Genomic DNA, 17,500 nt, shown 5'->3' on the forward strand with positions numbered 1-17,500 from the left:
GGTCGTCAGCATGATCATGGTCGTCAGCATGACCATGATCATGGTCGTCAGCATGACCATTATCATGGTCGTCAGCATGACCATTATCATGGTCGTCAGCATGACCATTATCATGGTCGTCAGCATGACCATTATCATGGTCGTCAGCATGACCATTATCATGGTCGTCAGCATGACCATTATCATGGTCGTCAGCATGACCATTATCATGGTCGTCAGCATGACCATTGTCATGGTCGTCAGCATGACCATTGTCATGGTCGTCAGCATGACCATTATCATGGTCGTCAGCATGATCATGGCCGTCAGCATGATCATGGCCGTCAGCATGATCATGGTCGTCAGCATGATCATGGTCGTCAGCATGATCATGGTCGTCAGCATGACCATTATCATGGTCGTCAGCATGATCATGATCGTCAGCATGATCATGGTGGTCAGCATGACCATGATCATGGTCGTCAGCATGACCATGATCATGGTCGTCAGCATGACCATGATCATGGTCGTCAGCATGATCATGATCGTCAGCATGATCATGGTCGTCAGCATGATCATGATCGTCAGCATGATCATGGTCGTCAGCATGATCATGGTCGTCAGCATGATCATGGTCGTCAGCATGATCATGGTCGTCAGCATGATCATGGTCGTCAGCATGATCATGGTCGTCAGCATGATCATGATCGTCAGCATGATCATGGTCGTCAGCATGATCATGATCATGGTCGTCAGCATGACCATGATCATGGTCGTCAGCATGATCATGATCATGGTCGTCAGCATGATCATGGTCGTCAGCATGATCATGGTCGTCAGCATCATGGTGGTTAGCATGATCATGGTCATCATGATCATGGTCGACAGCATGATCATGGTCGTCAGCATGATGATTATCAGCATGATCATGATTCTTTTCATCATGATCATGCACGTCATGACCATGTTCATCAGCATGATAACGTTCATCAGCGTCACCGTGACCATCGTGATTATGCTCATCACCGTGATCGTCGTGTTCATCAGTGCGACCATCGTCACCAGTGTGATCATGACCGCGTTCATCAGCCTGGTGTTCATGTCGCTCTACACGACCAACAAGTTCTTCCTCGTGCTCATGTTCATCAGCATGGCCGTACTCTACATGCTGGTCGTAAGAAGCATTTTCCATAGGCCGCCCAAGATCCAAGTCATGCACTGAGGGTTCCTGACTAGCATGACTATCCTGATGGTCATCATGCCCGCTACCTTCGTCGGGAGAATCTTCCTCATGGTTCTCATGGTTATACTTATGGAGGAATGTCAGAGGCTGATATCTTATCCTCACGCCATCATCTTCTGCGGAGACCTGCCTCCTGACCCGACTGACCCGGTACTCCTCGAAGTGAGACTGGTACTTGGGACGCAGAAAGTTCTCGAAGTACTTCTTGTAAAGTAAAACGGGCTTTTCGTGCAAGCGGCGTCGGTTTGTTTCCGGACTGGCTTTCTTCGCTGACCTGACCTCATTTCGGAAGGGTTTCTGGCTTCGAGGTCCCTTTCCGGTGAGTTTCTTGATAAACTCTGCGAATCTGCCGGTTGATTTCTGTGTCTTGCTGCATTGTTGACCTACCTTACAGGGCACATATACCTGACCCTCTACAGTGTGATAGCAGCGTGAAAAGATAGGCGCACATTTGGTATTTATCCAATAAAGTCATAAGTATACAGGGGATTAGTAGAAGCTATTTTAGATATGGTTAGAAATCCTCAAGTTCTATATACAATCTACACAATACTCTAGCGGTCAGAGAGAAACCCAGATCGTAAGAGGATGTAATTAATATCGAATATACGATAGGAATTAGTCGAGAGGCGATCGCACCCACCAATAGAGTTGCATGCCACTAGTCTAGAGGGTGACATACTGACCTGTTATAGGCTTCCAGGGCCGAGTGGTTCTGAGCCACGGAGGCCGCGTGGCTCGTGGTGTGTATTCCGTTACGCGAGAGCTCTGACTCGCTCGGGTGGGGGGCGCGCAAGCCTCTGCGGAATCGTGATGACATAATTCAGGTAAAAAATAAACATTGTAAACATTTTCACAAGTAGTTACATTATCAAAACAACTGTAATTTCTGTCATAACAAATCATTACAGTAACAAGTACAATAAAGTAAAACTAATCTATAACCCTTATAAAAAAACCTCCTCTTTCCCACCTTTCCTGTGCAGCTTCATCCCCAGGACCTCAGGCTGGACACCCCTAGAGCACACGGGGCCCGCTTCCTTGATGAAGACTACGCCCGAGGGTTTAATTACGCCCACGAAGCACTCGTAGGTCTTGACGTCCCTGCGATAAGTGAAGGCGTAGAGGCGCCCTTCTTCCTCCCACTGCCCCAAGCACTGATATTCCCGCTCTGGAAAGGTCAAGATGGGTCATCATGCTGTCATAAGGAAAAGAATACTCATATTATGCATCCAAAACTCGAAATGTTTTTAAATCGCCATTTATTGTAATATTCTATTAGGAACGAAGAAATCTCATTAAATTACTTACTTTATCTTAATATGGAAGCGATTTCTGACCTACAAGACGGAATGCCGTCAATATATTAATCTATGCATGTGATCCTCGCCTAATGATTTATTGCGGTCTTTTAGAAAAAAAAAATTAACAATAAACTACTACAGCTGTTTATCAATATGAATCGCTTTTATTCTATACGCCTATTATCCATATAGATTAATTAACGAAATGAAAGAGTAGCAAGAAAAAATAAACCCAAAACGTGTGCACTGTGGGAAATGTGGGAAATAATTACCAAAGAGATTTAGTCACTCGATCCTAGTCGCACTGGCGTTCAAGAAGAGGAAAAGTCACTCGGTCTGATCTACATACAATAACAAAATAAAGAATCCGAACGCATGCACTCTCTTATATTCATTCGCATATTTATTCCGACCTACCATGTTCAGTCCACCCTCATCGACCCTGAAATAGTCAATTAAACTCAATCAAAAAAAAAAAATCCTCAACCCGACCCTACATACGGCACGGCACGGCACGGCACGGCACCGCTCTCCTGACGTCGGATCCAATGCTCTAATATTGAGGGTTTCGGGTGACATCTGTAGGGGATCAAGTAACCATAAAGAGGCCGCTGGTACTTAAGATTCGGTCTCTCTTTGGGGCTTCTACGACACCCTGCCTCGCATGGCTTTGTGTGTGTGTGGGGGGGGGGGGGGGGGGGGGGGGAAGGGGAGGGGAAGGGGAGGGGAAGGGAGGGAGAGGGGAGGAGAATGAAGGGTAGAGGAGGGAAGGGTAGAAGAGGGGAGGGGAGGGGAGGGGAGGGGAGGGGAGGGGGAGGGGAGGGGGGAGGGGAGGGAGGGAGAGGGGAGAGGGGGAGGGGGAGGGGAGAGGGAAGGGAGAGGGAGGGGAGGGAAAGGAGAGGGAGAAGGAGAGGGAGAAGGAGAAGGAGAGGGGAGAAGGAGGAGAGGGAAAAGCGGGAGGGGAGGGTAGGAGAAGAGAGGGGAGGGGAGGGGAGGGGAGGAAGAGGTGAAGGGAGAGTAGAAAAAGAGGAGGAAGGAGAGGAGAGAGATAAGAGAGGGAATAGAGGGAGAAGAGCGAGGAGAGGAGGATGAGAAAAGAGGGAGATGAGAGAGGAAAGGAGAGGGGAGGAGAAGAGAAAAGGGAAGAGAAGAGGAGAAAAGGGAAGAGAAGAGAAGGGAAGAGAAGGGAAGAGAAGAGAAAAGAAAAGAAGCGAAAAGAGAAGGGTAAAGAGAAGGGAAGAGAAAAAAGAGAAGAGAAGAGAAGAGAAAAGATGAGAAGAGAAAATAGAAGAGAAAAGAAAGGAAGAGAGGAACGAAGAGAAAAGAAGAGAAAAGAGAATAGACCAGCGAGACGAAGGAAAGGGATGAGAGAGGAGCAAAGGGGGGGGGGGGTCCAAAGGTCAGAAAAAGGACAGGAAGAAGAGGCAATAAAGGGACACGACAAGAAGAGAAGGATCTGACTAAAAAAAAAACAAGGAAAACGAATGGTCAAAAATGGCGACAACGCTATCTAACGATTTCAATAAAAATATCCATCTTTCGCAATAATCATTCGAGCGAATGTAATATAACTAGTTATTATGATTACAGCCAAATGATAATAATGATGAATGATGGCGATAACAGTAACTTCAATAATGATATTATTATTTTTTTTATAAATATTACCCAACAACAACGATCATCAAAGAGCCTTCGGTACCTGACGCTCATGGATGTAAGAAGAGAAAGGATTGACTTGCAGGGGCGGGGGTGGGGGAGATAGGGCGGTGGGGGGGGAGGGGGAGGCGGGGACAGGATTAAAGCCCTTCTATGTAATACGATTTATTGGATGTGGATTGCGTTGGTATCGGATACCGAACACGGCCGTGATTAATCGGAGTACAAGGAAGCGTAGTCTTCAATATGAATTAATAACCGCAACAAGGAGCAATGAACATTCTTCAAAGAGAAAAAAATGGATTAAGCTTCGTGGGCTCCCCCTCGTTACAATAATAAAGTTGCTTGTATTATCGTAACAAACGCTGCCTGTGTTGTTACTGTTGTTGTTTTCTTTTTCTTTTTTTTTCATGCATGAACGACGAGGGACCAAAACGAGGGACCAAAAAGACCAAACCAGACCAAGGCCCGGTCCCTTCAACCAAGTGCTATTCCCAGGGTAATTGTGAGGTTACAAGAACGCGTCTCGGGTAAACGCACGCACGCACACACCCACGAACGCACCCACACACGAACGCACCCACACACACACACACACACACACACACACACACACACATGCGCGCACCGAGCGTATCCGTCCACCTCGGCCTCCAGAATAGAAACTTTCCGACAGTAATGACTGTTCTCGGAGGGCCACCCGTGTCGCCGGTGCCACGCCTATCCCATGGCATCCTCTGGCACCCTCTTCCTCCTTCCCTACATCCTGTGACCGTCCGGTGGGGGATCGCGGGCGAGAGAGAAAAGGATAAGGAAGTAGGAAAGGAAAGTGGGGAAAAAAATTAAGGAAAACAGTACTTAAAAAGTTTTTTTTTAATATGAACAAGAAGGGAAGCGACAAACAATGAAGGGACGAGAGAGAGAGAGAGAGAGAGAGAGAGAGAGAGAGAGAGAGAGAGAGAGAGAGAGAGAGAGAGAGAGAGAGAGAGAGAGAGAGAGAGAGAGAGAGAGAGAGAGAGAGAGAGAGAGGGAGAGGGGTAGGGGGGGATGAGGGTGCAAACAGTCTAAAACATGAACGAGGACAGAACCAACATATGACGAAGGGACCAACAGAGAAGAGGAAAAAAAATGAGAGGAAATCTTCAGAACATGCACAACGGGGACGATTTACGTAGACTTAAAGGAAACGAATAGTAATGAATGCAAGAAAAGGAATAAATTAAGAGAAATGAACGATAAAAAAACAAACAAATGACCATAGAGATGAAAAAGGGGGGAGTGGTAGGAGGAAAAAAAGATAACATAAATAAAATACACATACAAAAAAGGAATATGGAAGGGACGGCGCTCAAGTGACAACAGAGGAGAGAAAGTTACAGGAAGAAAAGAAGAAGAAAAACGGTAAAAATACAGAAAGCATATAGAAAGGAAAGAAAAGATAGAGAGGAAGAGAGAGAGAGAGGAGGAGAGAGAGAGAGGAAGAGAGAGAGAGAGAGGGAGGAGAGGGGAGAGGAGAGAGGGAGAGAGGGAGGAGGGAGAGAGGAGAGAGGAGAGAGGAGAGGAGAGAGGAGAGAGATGAGAGAGAGAGAGAGAGAGAGAGAGAGAGGAGAGAGAGAGAGAGAGAGAGAGAGAGAGAGAGAGAGAGAGAGAGAGAGAAAGAGAGGAGAGAGAGAGAGAAAGAGAGGAGAGAGAGAGAAAGAGAGGAGAGAGAGAGAGAAATAGAGGAGAGAGAGAGAGAGAGAAGAGAGAGAGAGAGAGAGAGAGAGAGAGAGAGAGAGAGAGAGAGAGAGAGAGAATTAGAGAAGAGAAGAGAAAGAAAGAGAGAAGAGAAAGAGAGAGAGAGAGAATTAGAGAGAGAAAGAGAGAAGGAGGAAGAGAGAAGAGAGAAGAGAAAGAGGAAGTGAGAAGAGAGAAGAGAAGGAGGAAGAGAGTAAGAGAGAGAGAGAAAGAGAAAGAGAAAGAGAAAAAGAGAAAGAGAAAGAAAAAGCAAGAGTAAGAGAAAGAGAAAGAAAAAGCAAGAGAAAGGGAAAGAGAGAGAGAGAGAAGGGGGACAGGGATGGGGGGACACGTGAGATGGTGGACGTGGCGCCAAGGCGTGTCAAGTGACCAAAATACGAGTTCTGGTTCCAGATGACCGGGTGACCAACGGGTCAATCCACGGGTCATCGGGGAGGGCAAGGGGAGAGGCTAACCTTGGGAAGAGAGGGGAGAGGAGGGGGGGGAGGAGGAGGAGGAGGAGGAGGAGGAGGAGGAGGAGGAGGAGGAGGAGGAGGAGGAGGAGGAGGAGGAGGAGGAGGGGAGGAGGAGGAGGAGGAGGAGGGAGAGGGGGAGGGAGAAGAGGAGGGGGAGGGGGAGGGGGAGAGGGGAGAGGAGGAGGATGAGGAGGAGGAGGAGGAAGAGGGGAGAGGAGGAGAAAGAGGGGAGAGGAGGAGAAAGAGGGGAGAGGAGGAGGAGGAGGAGGAGGAGGAGGAGGAGGAGGAGGAGGAGGAGGAGGAGGAGGAGGAGGAGGAGGAGGAGGAGGAGGAGGAGGAGGAGGAGGAGGAGGAGGAGGAGGAGGAGAAAGAGGAGGAGGAGGAAGAGGAGGAGGAGGAGGAGGAGGAGGAGGAGGAGGAGGAGGAGGAGGAGGAGAGAGGAGGAGAAGAGGAAGGAAGAAGAGAGAGGAGGAGGAGGAGGAAGAGGAGGAGAGGAGGAGGAGGAGGAGGAGGAAGAAGGAGAGAAGAAGAAGGAAGAGAGAGGAGAAGAAGAATGTGGAGGAAGAGGAGAAGAAGGAAGAAGAAGAGGAAGAGAGGAGGAGAGAGGGAGAAGAAGAGAAGAAGAGGAGAGGAGAGAAAAGAAGAAGGAAGGTGGAGAAGAGGAAGAAGGAGAGAAGAGAAGAAGGTGGAGAGAAGAAGAGAAAAAGAAGGAGGTGGAGAGAAGAAGAGAAGAAGGAGGTGGAGAGAGGAGAAGAAGAAGGAGGTGGAGAGAGGAGAAGAAGGAGCTGTAAAGGAGAGAGGAGTGAAGAGGGACAAAGGGAGAGGGAAAAGATAGGAGGGAGGAGGGAGAGGAAAGGAGGAAAAGAAGGGACGCTTTAGTAGGCACCGCGAGGGGACAGCCAGGAAAGGGTAAAACATTATTGTCTGAATATTTTAAAAATAGACAAAAGAACTTGAATCGCTAAATGTCTTCAAAATGAAAACAGAAAAAAATGTTACAAAAAGCGACGAGAAATAAACGAACAGACAAAGGGTGGGTGAGGGAAAAAAACATTCTTATACCATTTATCTTATCAACGACAAAACATAATATCAACTTCATTTTGGTAACTGAACATGGCATTAATTATCGTTTTACTAAATGGCTAATTAAAGGCACATTCTACTTCATGGCAATTTCACTACCATGGCCTTAAATACAGTCCCTACGAAATACGTTAATCTATATATTCATGCATGCCATGCAGGTTTAACACATGCGGAAGTAATATTAGTGTCGACTTTTTACCATAGCTTGTTTTAACCACTGACACTGTCACACGTACCTTAGTAATTCTTCAAGGCTGAACTACACTGAGATGGGAAATGCATAAAACGCATGGGCGACATAAGGGGTTCGTCAGCAGTGCATCTACAGTCATGGCCGTTAGTCCACGAACGTCTGTTTCCTGGTCTTTCGGATTTTTGTTTTATTTCGTGCGGATTGTGAGGAAGTCTTTAGGTCTATCCTCATGACCACACTTTCGAATCGTGTTATAACCACCTATAGATCCTTATTCATACGCAAGTAGTTCACATGATACATATACCAAACTATACAATGGGAAGGGCTACTTGTGCGGTGCAGTAATGCAATAATTGTGCAAGGTCCATCTGAGACATTAGTCGCAGTGGCGGAGAGCGATGCGTGTCTGCCACAACAACCTCCTGAGCATGAAGAATGTGGCAGGTGGAATGCGATCTCACCCACAAAATGCTCTTAATTCAACATATTTGCATAGGCTGGTATTGCTACGTGTTATACTGTAACGCACTAAGTGTCATATGTGATGTGGCTTTTGTACAGTAAGGCATGTAATGATGTAACGTAGTTCTGCGTACTGTTGGGCGTTTGTGAACATGTGCAGGGGTAAGCAATGAAGCGAAAAGCAGTGCAAATCCAACAAGGTGTAATTATCAGTGAAATCAATAAGCATTACATTTTCCTGGCAAGCAAGCTGCCGAGCATTCCCGAATTTGATAAAAATATCCTCTGATTTAAATCTTCTGATATTGCTCATGGTAAATTTATCATGTAATACCACCATGCTCTACCATGCTGCAGGTCGACAGTACATGATGTCATCAAGTAACTAGGAATGACCGACGTCTGTACATGTTATGCGTGCCTCTAGTCGGTGTTTCTGCCAGATGCTCTCACACAACTGGGTCAGCACGAAGTAATGGAGCTGACAGAGCTATTGCGAGCGCTTGCTCGAGATTACGTCTGTCTGGCAGTCCTGGCTGTGTTGTTATACTTTCAGATGGTGCTGCCTAAGCCCTGTTACTGTAAGTAAGTTGGAAGACCAAAGAAACCTTCCAGGTCTACAGAATATTGGGTGCTCCCAACTCGGCGAATGTGTAAAGGCTGTGATGAGTATTGAGATGAAATGGGATGTCTGGAGACTCCACCACCATAGCCCGTGTACTATGGGACACACTGTACCTTTCTTGAGCACAGGAGATGTTGCCCTCCCCGGGGGAGGCGCACTGTCGGGGCTGTTAGGCCGACGATGCTGATCATCGTCAGAGGAGCGACTCCCAACTCCTCTGGAGTTCTCAACATCCTTAGCTGTGGTAAGAGTTATCCCTGCCACAAAGTATGTCCCTCCTGTGCGCGTTCTTGTGTCATCATCAAGATGGTTATCAGGTGCACGTGACTGTGTAGATGGCCGACTTCTTGACGAAGTATCTTCTTCACTGTTTTCCGAAATGTTGATGTCAAGATCAACAGAAGAGGAACCCCCGTTGATGAAAGGTCTGTTTAATGTTGTGTCATGTCTATTGTTCGATATGTCATCAGGTCTGTAAGGTCGTCTATAAGGTCTGTCATCACCATTGTTTGAAAGTAAAATGTTTGGCGATTCTATATTTCTATCAGATTCTGACGAAGACCAGAACCCTCTTCCACCTGGCTGTCGGTTTGTCGTCGTGTCGTGTCCGCGGAAACTGTCTCTTACCTGTTCGTCTGTGTCGGAGTAACCACTGTTTGGACGTTTGTATTTAGAATCATCGTTATAAGAGATGTCAGAAGTAGGAAAGGAAGGGCCACGAGAGGGCCTCCATCCAGAAGAAGGAGAAGGTGTAGTGAGATCTATAACATCGAAACCTGAAAGTGCAGTCTCGGAAGAGTCCGGACGGCGCCCGTCACGACCGTCTCCGACTCTTACAGAGGACCCCCAAGAGGGAGAAAAGTGTCCATCACCACTACCAGAACCATGACCTTCGTGCATGTCACGATCGTCAGTCATGCTGAGCCCCGGTCTCCTCTCTCCCCTGAAACCTGTGTTCTTGTCAAAATGATCTGAGTGACTGGCGGCTTCGGTGGAAACGTCCCCCTCAGCCCTAGTTTTCCAGTAACCAGGGGGGTACTTGTGTCTGTTGTCCCATGCAGAAAACCCGGTGTCTTGTCGGTCATGCATACCTTGTATTTGGGGGAAATGCTTTGCATCTCCTAAGTGTTGTGCTCGGCCCCCATTGCGAGAGCCAGGAGAGTGTTGCACTGAGGCTTCAGGAAGGGACGCCACTGGATCCCGTGGGTATGTAGCATCGTCTCCGCTGACGAAAGGTGCTTGGGAGGTCGACTCATGGAAGCCAGGTGGTGCACCAGGGACCCAGGTGGCTCGACCTGGCACGCCACCTGTCTCTTTCTCCTCCTCGTCGTCGTAATTCCGATCTGGCAATGGCACTGGCCTAGCAACATGCGGTGGTGCATGTGGAGGTGCATGGACTGGCCTTTGCTGCGACAAATGCACTGGCACTTTCGGTGATGCTTGTGGCGGCAGAGGTCGATGCTGTGGCACCTGAGGTGGCACTGGTTGTTGTGGTAGCTGAGGTGGCAGTGGCCGCTGCTGTGGTCTCTGAGGTGGCAGCGGCCGCTGTGGTGGTTCTTGTGGCGGAAGAGGCCGTTGTTGAGGTCCTTGTGGCGGCAAGGGTCGTTGCTGAGGGGGCTGTGGCGGCAGTGGTCGTTGCTGTGGCACTTGTGGCACTGGTCGCTGTGCAGACGGTTGCACAGGTGGCTGCACAGGTGGTCGCACTGGCGGTGGCGCGGGTTCAGCTGCAAACTCGTCCCGACTGCCAGTGCTGGGCCAGAAACCCAGCGGATTGTAATCGCCCTGTCGCCTCGGAGGTTGTAGGGGACGACGGTTTTCCAGGAAGGAATCGCGGCTGGGGGAGCGATCGAAATTCCTGCCCGCAGTCGGCCCATTGCGCGACGGCGGCGGCGGCGGCGGCCTGGGCCTTGGCGTTGTGGTGGTCGTAGTAGTCGTAGTTGTAAACTCCGGCGTACTGGAACCCCACAACCATGAGATGGTCGTGGTACGAGCATTAGCAACACGAAATTGGCCCGCCTGCCGTTTCCCTCGCCTTCCTTCGCTGCCGGTGATGGTGAGCATGGCGCCCGTGCTCACCTTTTGCTCGGGCGGCAGCCAGGGTCCCGCCTCGCTCGTGGGGCCGCCCACCTCCACTTCTGCAAATACATGGGATATGCCTCCAGCCTCTGACCTACGCCAGGCTCATGACTCGTCTAAGAACTCTTAGCAACTACCGGCAAAGGGAATGTTAGTGAGACTAATGCTGCAAAATCTTGCACAACTGTCGAGCATATATACTGTACTCTGTTAGTTGAATCACAACGTGTTATAAAACCAAGCATGAGTTAGTACGTCAAAGGATACTTCGTTAGTCAAGCCGAGGCCTATCAGAGTCAATATTACCAAGGTTAACGACTTCGTAACGGACTGAACAACAAGGCTACTCACGTTCATAGATGGCGGTACTGTTCCTGCACTCACTGACGGTGTAGTACATGATCTCTGGGGCGTCGCAGTCTGAATAGAGCTGCGAGCAGATTCCTTTCGCGTCCGGCAGCTCCCCCGCGTAGTTCCCCACAATGGGACATGATGTTGGCTCCTCCACCAGGGACTCTGTGCACCAAACGGAGAATCAGCAAAAGAGTAGGGGGTAGGGGGGGGGGGAGGATGAAGTAGAAATAGAAGAATAGTTGAAGATAATCACGTAATATTTTTCCTCTCTATTTTAGGCATGGGCATATACAATTAGCGCATGAAAAATAGGATCTTTTCATCTTGAAAAACGCGAATGCGCTTGAATACTAAAGGATATTAACCTGCATGCGGATCTACGCACATCTTTTCATATTTCCTGTCAAGATGAAGTATAAGCAAGTACCATAAGGTTTCACAAATAAGAGTGCGCAACGAAACTATCTTTTCTTTAACCAGAAACAATCGACAGGAAACACAAGATATATTCTGCCGTGGCAAATTATTCAACCATGCAACTCACTTCCTTGCGTAATCCACGAAGTCATATCCCCGAACTTGGCATATTCGCAAAGCTGATCGTCAAACGTTTCGCTCGGATACAGACCTGCCGGGGAAAACATGATACAAATGGCACTTAGAAATAGGCAACTGAATGTACATATCGACGATCGGTCTACTGCGTCCCTTACCAACAGACAAACTTGCTGTGTATATGTCTACGTCTGTCTAGTCTAATATACAAAATATTAGTGTATTTCATCGATATATATATATATATATATATATATATATATATATATATATATATATATATATATATATACCATTCTGACACGTATATAACCATCTTTACCAGGACTCTCTCTATCTTTACCTTTTAACCCATAATATTCTCTCACAAAGACATTCTTCATGACACTCACCTAGCATGAACTCCAGGATGTTGGCACTGCGTCTCTTTAGCCACATGCAGTTATAGTTCCACTCGCCGCTGGGAAGAGAACACAAGAACAAACTGTATAACACGAAGACCTCTTCAGCGCCGACATTACTGAGGTCCCATTGTCTGGCGTGGGATTAGCTGCGTATCTGCATTCATGCGATGCTTTGTACACATCATACAGTGCTATATACCTTCTCACTAGTGAATCATACACGTAGTTTATTTATCATTAGCTTCTGTATACAAGGGTGAGATGAGAGACCTCTGCTTGTGCCATGGGGATATTAATAGATGCTTCATAACTGCACAGCGTTTCTTCAGTCTACGGGGTCACAGACTGATTGCTCTTTCATCAGTTTCAAAACTATTGTTTGCAAATTTATGATCGAATAATCGAGGCTACAGCCCAAACATACACATACATACATACATACATACACACATACAGCTCTCGTTCCACTTGTGGTTCCTCCCGAGCACGATAAAGTTAGAATCTTACCGAGAAGTGTCTTCTTTTGTGTTATTTTACTTTGTGATAATACAAGCTTTCCGGATCATACACGAACATGCTCACTCGCATATAATCACCCATTCACACAAAAAAATTAACTACACGTATCCCATGCACGCACTCTTACAAATACAAACACGCGCAAACAGAAAAAACTACACAGACACACAAACACACACACACACGCGCACACTCACACACACACGCGCACACTCACACACACACGCGTACACTCACATACAAACAAACACACACACACACACACACACACACACACACACACACACACACACACACACACACACACACACACACACACACACACACACACACACACACACACACCACCTTCTCCCACCTACTCACCAGTGGGTGCGAGTATACACGATGTACCGCTCTCCATCGTTCATGTCTTGGACACAACTGGCGGTGTACGACTTGTAGTTGCGATAGTCCTGTGGATGAAAGAAAAAATGCAGGTGTTATCTATGTAGTGGAGCCACGTACACTTAACCCCCTGGAGTAGTCTATAGGAGGGTTAATTTCGGGAATCGTCAGCACGAGAGATACATGATAATTGCTTGTTGATAACAGGATGAAACATAATCCATATCAGTTTGCAAAGTAAAAAGAAAAAGTCGTAACATTGTAAAGATAAAGTACGGTCAGTAGGTCGGATTTAATATGACTACCGTGGACGTTCTTGTAAACACCGTTATAAACTCTACGGTCTGTCATACCCGTATTTACAACGCCAGAGAACAGGTCTATTTCAAAGCTATGTAAGCATTACGGCCGGTTGCGACCTCGAGAATTAGACGTGGCCATAGGCTGTACTGCCAAATCGGCGAAACAACTTATGTAGAAGAAACCAGGTGTAAATCTTGCAATGAGGGATATGCCCTACATCTCAGGCATGATTACAAGTTGATATTTTTCATTTCAATATTTTGTATTCTATTATATTGGAAAAACGCTTTTCTGGAGGCAAAGCTTTTAAAAATTATTTACATTTATTATATTGCAAGAATATTGGTTACTGTCATTCGCTGCCAATGTCAACATTTATTGTTTTATTGTATGGGTATTGGAAGTAACTCTGCAGAATGTTACTATAAAGGCAAACAAATGAAACAAAGTTAACATGCATGCCCCTCCTTACCCGTTGAGTAGATCATTCGAAAAGAAAAAATATATATATTTACATCATCGAGACCAAAGACTGAAGAATGAAGAAATATAAACTTTGAAAAAAACAGTTTCCCAGGTGAGTTATAACAACTAAGAAGCAACCGCAAGGGATATGAAAACGGCCATTAGCCTTCAAGGCCCTTGTCATTGGATCCTGTAAGTGTTCCCCTCGACGCCCCCCTTCTGGTCGCGTCACAAGTCCCCTCGCCGACGCACTCACAGACTTCCCGCGAAGAATGTGTGTCTCGCGCGCCGTCAGCGTCTGGGAACGCTGGCTTGGGTCGGGACCAGGCGCCACGCGGACGTTTTTTCGCGAAAAATGAAAGACATTTGCGATGCTATCTTCCCGGAGTGTGGGAGGAGAAAGGTAAACAGATGAGTACACAAAGAAATGGCGTATACATGTGAGTATATTCGTGAGAGTATGCAAATTAGCGTGTGCCAATACCAGGGGTTTGTGGCGTAAAGGCATTCACAGGGGATAAAGGAGGCGAGAGGTGAGATGGCGGTATGCGCGACGGAGGCGGCATGCGAGGGGAAATACCGGGCGAAGCTGTCCTGAGCTGAACATCCTCTTACCCAAGTCACTCTTCCTCACCTTCGACATACCCTCGCGCCCCTTCCTGCTTTCCCCTCTCCCTCTCCCTCCCCCTCCCCCTCCCTCTTCCCCGCTCTTCCCTCCCACCCCGCCCCCCCCTACCCAATCTGTCTTGTCATTCACACACTCAATTATCCACTCATTCGCCATGTCTACTTGCTCATTATCACGCGACTACTAACCCAGGTACGTTCAGCATTGGGACAGACATAGAGAGTGAGAGAGAAAGAGAGATACTTGTCGATTCTCTCTTTTCTTCTCTCTTTTTTTTCTCTCTTTGGCTGGAAAAGAGAAAGGCAAGGTAGGGCAGGGTAGGGCAGAGAAGGGAATGGGAAAAAAAGAGAACTACAGGACAGGGAAGGGAAGGAAAGGAAAGGAAAGGAAAGGAAAGGGAAGGGAAGGGAAGGGAAGGGAAGGAAAGGGAAGAGGAGAGAAGAGGAGAGAAGAGGAGAGAAGAGGAGAGAAGAGGAGAGAAGAGAGGAGAGGAGAGAAGAGGAGAGGAGAGGAGAGAAGAGGAGAGGAGAAGAGAAGAGAAGAGAAGAGAAGAGAAGAGAAGAGAGAAGAGGAGAGGAGAGAAGAAGAGAGAAGAGAGGAGAGGAGAGAAAAGAAGAGAGAGGAGAGGAGAGAAGAGAAGAGAGAGAAAGAAAGAGAAAGAAAAGAAAAGAGAAAAAAGAAAAGAAAAGAAAGAAAAGGAAGGAAAGAAGAGGTAGAAGAGAAATAGAGAACAAAAAGAGAAAAGTGGAAGAACAAAAAAAGATGAAAACGAGAAGAGAAGAGAAGTGAAAAAAAAATCACCAGAGAAAAAGGTAGAGGAAAGAAATCACCAGAGAAAAAGGTAGAGGAAAGAAATAAACAAAGCCCAAAAGAGAAACCTGTAGAGCGAGAAGAGGAGGAAAAGAATCCCTGTAGCCCCAGTTTCTTCGGCCGTAATGAGGCAGTTCACTTCAAATTACTCCCTTCGGTTATAAATGTCAGCGAGGCTTGAAGACACGTGTTGTGTGTATTTCTTCTTTTTTCAAACAATCATCTGTCCACACAACTCAAAAGAAACAATTAAATGTCTTACAATTCACTGGGACTCTTTTAGTATTTTTTTTCTTCATGTGCTTCCTCTTTATTCTGTTTGTTTACTTGCTTTGTTTCCCATGTTCGTTTCTAGTTATTTACCTCTCGCTTTCCTTTTCTTCTCTCCTTATCTTCAAATTACAGTATATGGATCCCAAATACGCAAAGCATTCACTTCGATTTGCTACATATTAATATACCCTAAAATAAGCCACTTACGGAGAGAATAAATTCCGAAACAAAACTCTGCCGAGGCGCTTTTCTTTTTTCCGCCATATTTTTACGGCTGTTTCCCTCCATTCACTTCGGTAATTACCCTTTTCTGTCGGCTGCCACTGTAACGCATGGTGCCAATAAAATACGTAACGGTGCCAGCGGTGACGCAACCCCTTGTCACTGTTAAACGAGCGGTGACGTTATCGACATTCAGTGAACGATGTCCTTTATTAAATCTGAAAATGAGGCCATCATGTTCATTCAAGAGATTAGTTTTTAGATGCGCTAAGGTTGGCGGATCTCGGAGCCAGGCGCCGTGTGATGAAATGTCTGATAAATAATGTCCTTGTAATTACAAATGTGATGATGATGGTAAAAAATAATGCACTTATGATGCCACATGCAATAGAGCCGCAAAGCGTAGGTGTAAATAGAGAGAGCATCAAAGTGAGTGAATATTCTATATCCTTATAACATTTTCTTCACCATTCAGTCGGTGGCACATTCCGATTTCAACATGTTCCCTTTTACGCTCGCTTCTGCAACAAGGTCTGTTATAAAGTTGGGTAGCATGAGCGCAGATGCGAGTTCAGGGCCGTAATCCTTCCCTCACGGCGCTGCACACGTCCCCTCGCTGTCACCCCCCCGCCCCCACCCCTCCTTCCTCCCCTTTCAGCCCCTCGCCTTCCTTTGCTCTCTTCAACACCGTGCGATTCATTGTGCCTACTTTCCCTTGGTTGGTTGTAGTACTTGTATCTAGGTGCTCATTTGAAATGCGTGCGCACACACGAACGCACGCACGCGCACGCACACACACACGCACACACACGTATGTGTATGTGTATGTGTATGTGTATGTGTATGTGTATGTGTATGTGTATGTGTATGTGTATGTGTATGTGTATGTGTATGCGTGTGTGTATGTGTATGTGTATGTGTATGTGTATGTGTATGTGTATGTGTCTGTGTATTTGTGTATGTGTATGTGTATGTGTATGTGTATGTGTATGTGTATGTGTATGTGTATGTGTGTGTATGTGTATGTGTATGTGTATGCATGTATGTGTATGTGTATGTGTATGTGTATGTGTATGTGTATGTGTATGTGTATGTGTATGTATATGTGTGTGTGTGCATGTGTGTGTATGTGTATGTGTATGTGTATGTGTATGTGTATGTGTATGTGTATGTGTATGTGTATGTGTATGTGTATGTGTATGTGTATGTGTATGTGTATGTGTATGTGTATGTGTATGTGTATGTGTATGTGTATGTGTATGTGTATGTGTATGTGTATGTGTATGTGTATGTGTATGTGTATGTGTATGTGTATGTGTATGTGTATGTGTATGTGTATGTGTATGTGTATGTGTATGTGTATGTGTATGTGTATGTGTATGTGTATGTGTATGTGTATGTGTATGTGTATGTGTATGTGTATGTGTATGTGTATGTGTATGTGTATGTGTATGTGTATGTGTATGTGTATGTGTATGTGTATGTGTATGTGTATGTGTATGTGTATGTGTATGTGTATGTGTATGTGTATGTGTATGTGTATGTGTATGTGTATGTGTATGTGTATGTGTATGTGTATGTGTATGTGTATGTGTATGTGTATGTGTATGTGTATGTGTATGTGTATGTGTATGTGTATGTGTATGTGTATGTGTATGTGTATGTGTATGTGTATGTGTATGTGTATGTGTATGTGTATGTGTATGTGTATGTGTATGTGTATGTGTATGTGTATGTGTATGTGTATGTGTATGT

At 46.2% G+C, this 17,500-nt stretch overlaps 1 protein-coding gene across 1 annotated transcript in view; it reads right to left on the reverse strand.

Moving 5' to 3' along the window:
* LOC122256112 (uncharacterized) overlaps positions 1 to 17,500 on the reverse strand; it is a 79,699-nt gene that overhangs the window by 6,841 nt on the left and 55,358 nt on the right. Inside the window, exons 6-13 of the mRNA XM_086542949.1 lie at positions 13,024 to 13,112; positions 12,127 to 12,194; positions 11,724 to 11,807; positions 11,177 to 11,341; positions 8,863 to 10,884; positions 2,196 to 2,393; positions 1,909 to 2,022; positions 761 to 1,635 (exon numbers count right to left, since the gene is read on the reverse strand). Of these exons, the coding sequence (XP_086399075.1) occupies positions 761 to 1,635; positions 1,909 to 2,022; positions 2,196 to 2,393; positions 8,863 to 10,884; positions 11,177 to 11,341; positions 11,724 to 11,807; positions 12,127 to 12,194; positions 13,024 to 13,112 (3,615 nt within the window). The remainder of the gene's footprint in view (positions 1 to 760; positions 1,636 to 1,908; positions 2,023 to 2,195; positions 2,394 to 8,862; positions 10,885 to 11,176; positions 11,342 to 11,723; positions 11,808 to 12,126; positions 12,195 to 13,023; positions 13,113 to 17,500) is intronic.

This window comes from Penaeus japonicus, unplaced genomic scaffold (assembly GCF_977035675.1).
Source record: "Penaeus japonicus unplaced genomic scaffold, GWHDUDI00000001_assembly GWHDUDI00000013, whole genome shotgun sequence".
Lineage (NCBI taxonomy): Eukaryota > Metazoa > Arthropoda > Malacostraca > Decapoda > Penaeidae > Penaeus > Penaeus japonicus.